Source organism: Triticum dicoccoides, chromosome 1A (genome assembly GCF_002162155.2).
Source record: "Triticum dicoccoides isolate Atlit2015 ecotype Zavitan chromosome 1A, WEW_v2.0, whole genome shotgun sequence".
In the NCBI taxonomy this organism is placed as follows: domain Eukaryota; kingdom Viridiplantae; phylum Streptophyta; class Magnoliopsida; order Poales; family Poaceae; genus Triticum; species Triticum dicoccoides.
Window position 1 is genome coordinate 567,981,971 of NC_041380.1, and position 1,281 is coordinate 567,983,251.

Below are 1,281 nucleotides of genomic sequence, written 5' to 3' on the forward strand. Positions count from 1 at the left end.
TTTGTTCCTGTTTCTCTCTTTCAGCAGCCAAGCTTGATAATCTTTATGCTGTTTTGCAGCGCCCCGGCTGCAAGCAATGGCGGAGGAGGACGCCCTGAGGTCCGAGAGGTGCGACTCCGACGATGATGCGGCGGGAGAAAAAAACCATTTTGGCGTCGCCGATGCGGAGGTGCGTGGTAGCCGGAGGAAGAGAGGTTGAAGGCAACAGTAGATTCATGGGCATTCTATGAGCGTCAGTCGAAACAAAAAAACCAAAAAAGAAATCTAGCCGGCATTCCGCTCTTTTCCTTTTCTGAAGACTTTCGTTCGTTCGTGTCGTCGATGACAGACGGTTCGTTGATTTACAAATGGTCGGTCGAAGCCCGCCGCCGCTGTTTCCGCGCCTCCATGGTGGGGGCCGGGGTGGCGGCGGGCTATGCATATTTACCAGACTTGGTTCCAGACTTGCATAGCCTGGGGAAGAGCTTGGAAGAGGAAACAAACCTTTTCGCTCCGTTTCGTCGTTCTTGTTCCATTTGCATCGTTTTTCTTCTTCGTGGTTGTTTTTTGCACTGCTGGTTTTGTGCTTTGTGGGCGCTGTCTCCTGCCGATAGCCGCCATGGATTTCTGTTTTGCAGGGACTGTTTGCTTCAGTTGGGGCAAACGGGATTCTCACGTGGATGGATGAGATATGGTGATGGGATATGGGCGCTGCTGGAGGCAAAATTGTTGCTAACTTGGTGATGAGCTTTGCCACACCTGCAGCTACATGACTGAAATCAGGGTACGCTCTTTGCCACACCGTGGCTCTAAGATTTACTGCTACTGCTTAGTAGAGCGGCATCCATTTCGATTAGCTTGAGCTGGAGCGAGCCTCTCATTCCTTTTCCGTGCATCCGATAGCAGTGCAAGTCGGAGAGACGGGCCCTTCTCTAAAATATGCTCCAATTCTCATGGCGTTCTATTAGGGTATGTTTGGCACTTTGGTTAGAGAACAAGTAGAGTGCAATGGATTTAGTGTGTTGGTATTTAACGCCTGAAATTGATTTGGGCGCCACTCGATTCCTACGATCGAAGAAGAGGAAGGTGAGGCACCTAGCTAGGCGGCGACGACCCCAATGAGGCAATGCCAAGTACAGTGCCGGAGACAAGGGACGGCGTGACTGACCGCTAGTGTCGCCGTGGAAGCGAGGCGAAATGTTGAAAGGTGTTCGTGGGAGGGGGTAGGGGGTGTTCAAACATGCATGGTGGGCTACCGAGGCGATAGGGCAGCGCGGCACCAGCCACGAATGGTGGTGCGGG

At 52.5% G+C, this 1,281-nt stretch overlaps 1 protein-coding gene across 1 annotated transcript in view; it reads left to right on the top strand.

Annotated features, from left to right (window-relative positions):
* Positions 1 to 493, top strand: part of LOC119355608 (protein transport protein SEC31-like) — a 4,736-nt gene extending 4,243 nt beyond the window's left edge. Inside the window, exon 6 of the mRNA XM_037622438.1 lies at positions 60 to 493. Coding sequence (XP_037478335.1) covers positions 60 to 98 — 39 coding nt within the window. The 3' untranslated portion in view covers positions 99 to 493. The remainder of the gene's footprint in view (positions 1 to 59) is intronic.
* Positions 494 to 1,281: the final 788 nt, after the last annotated feature.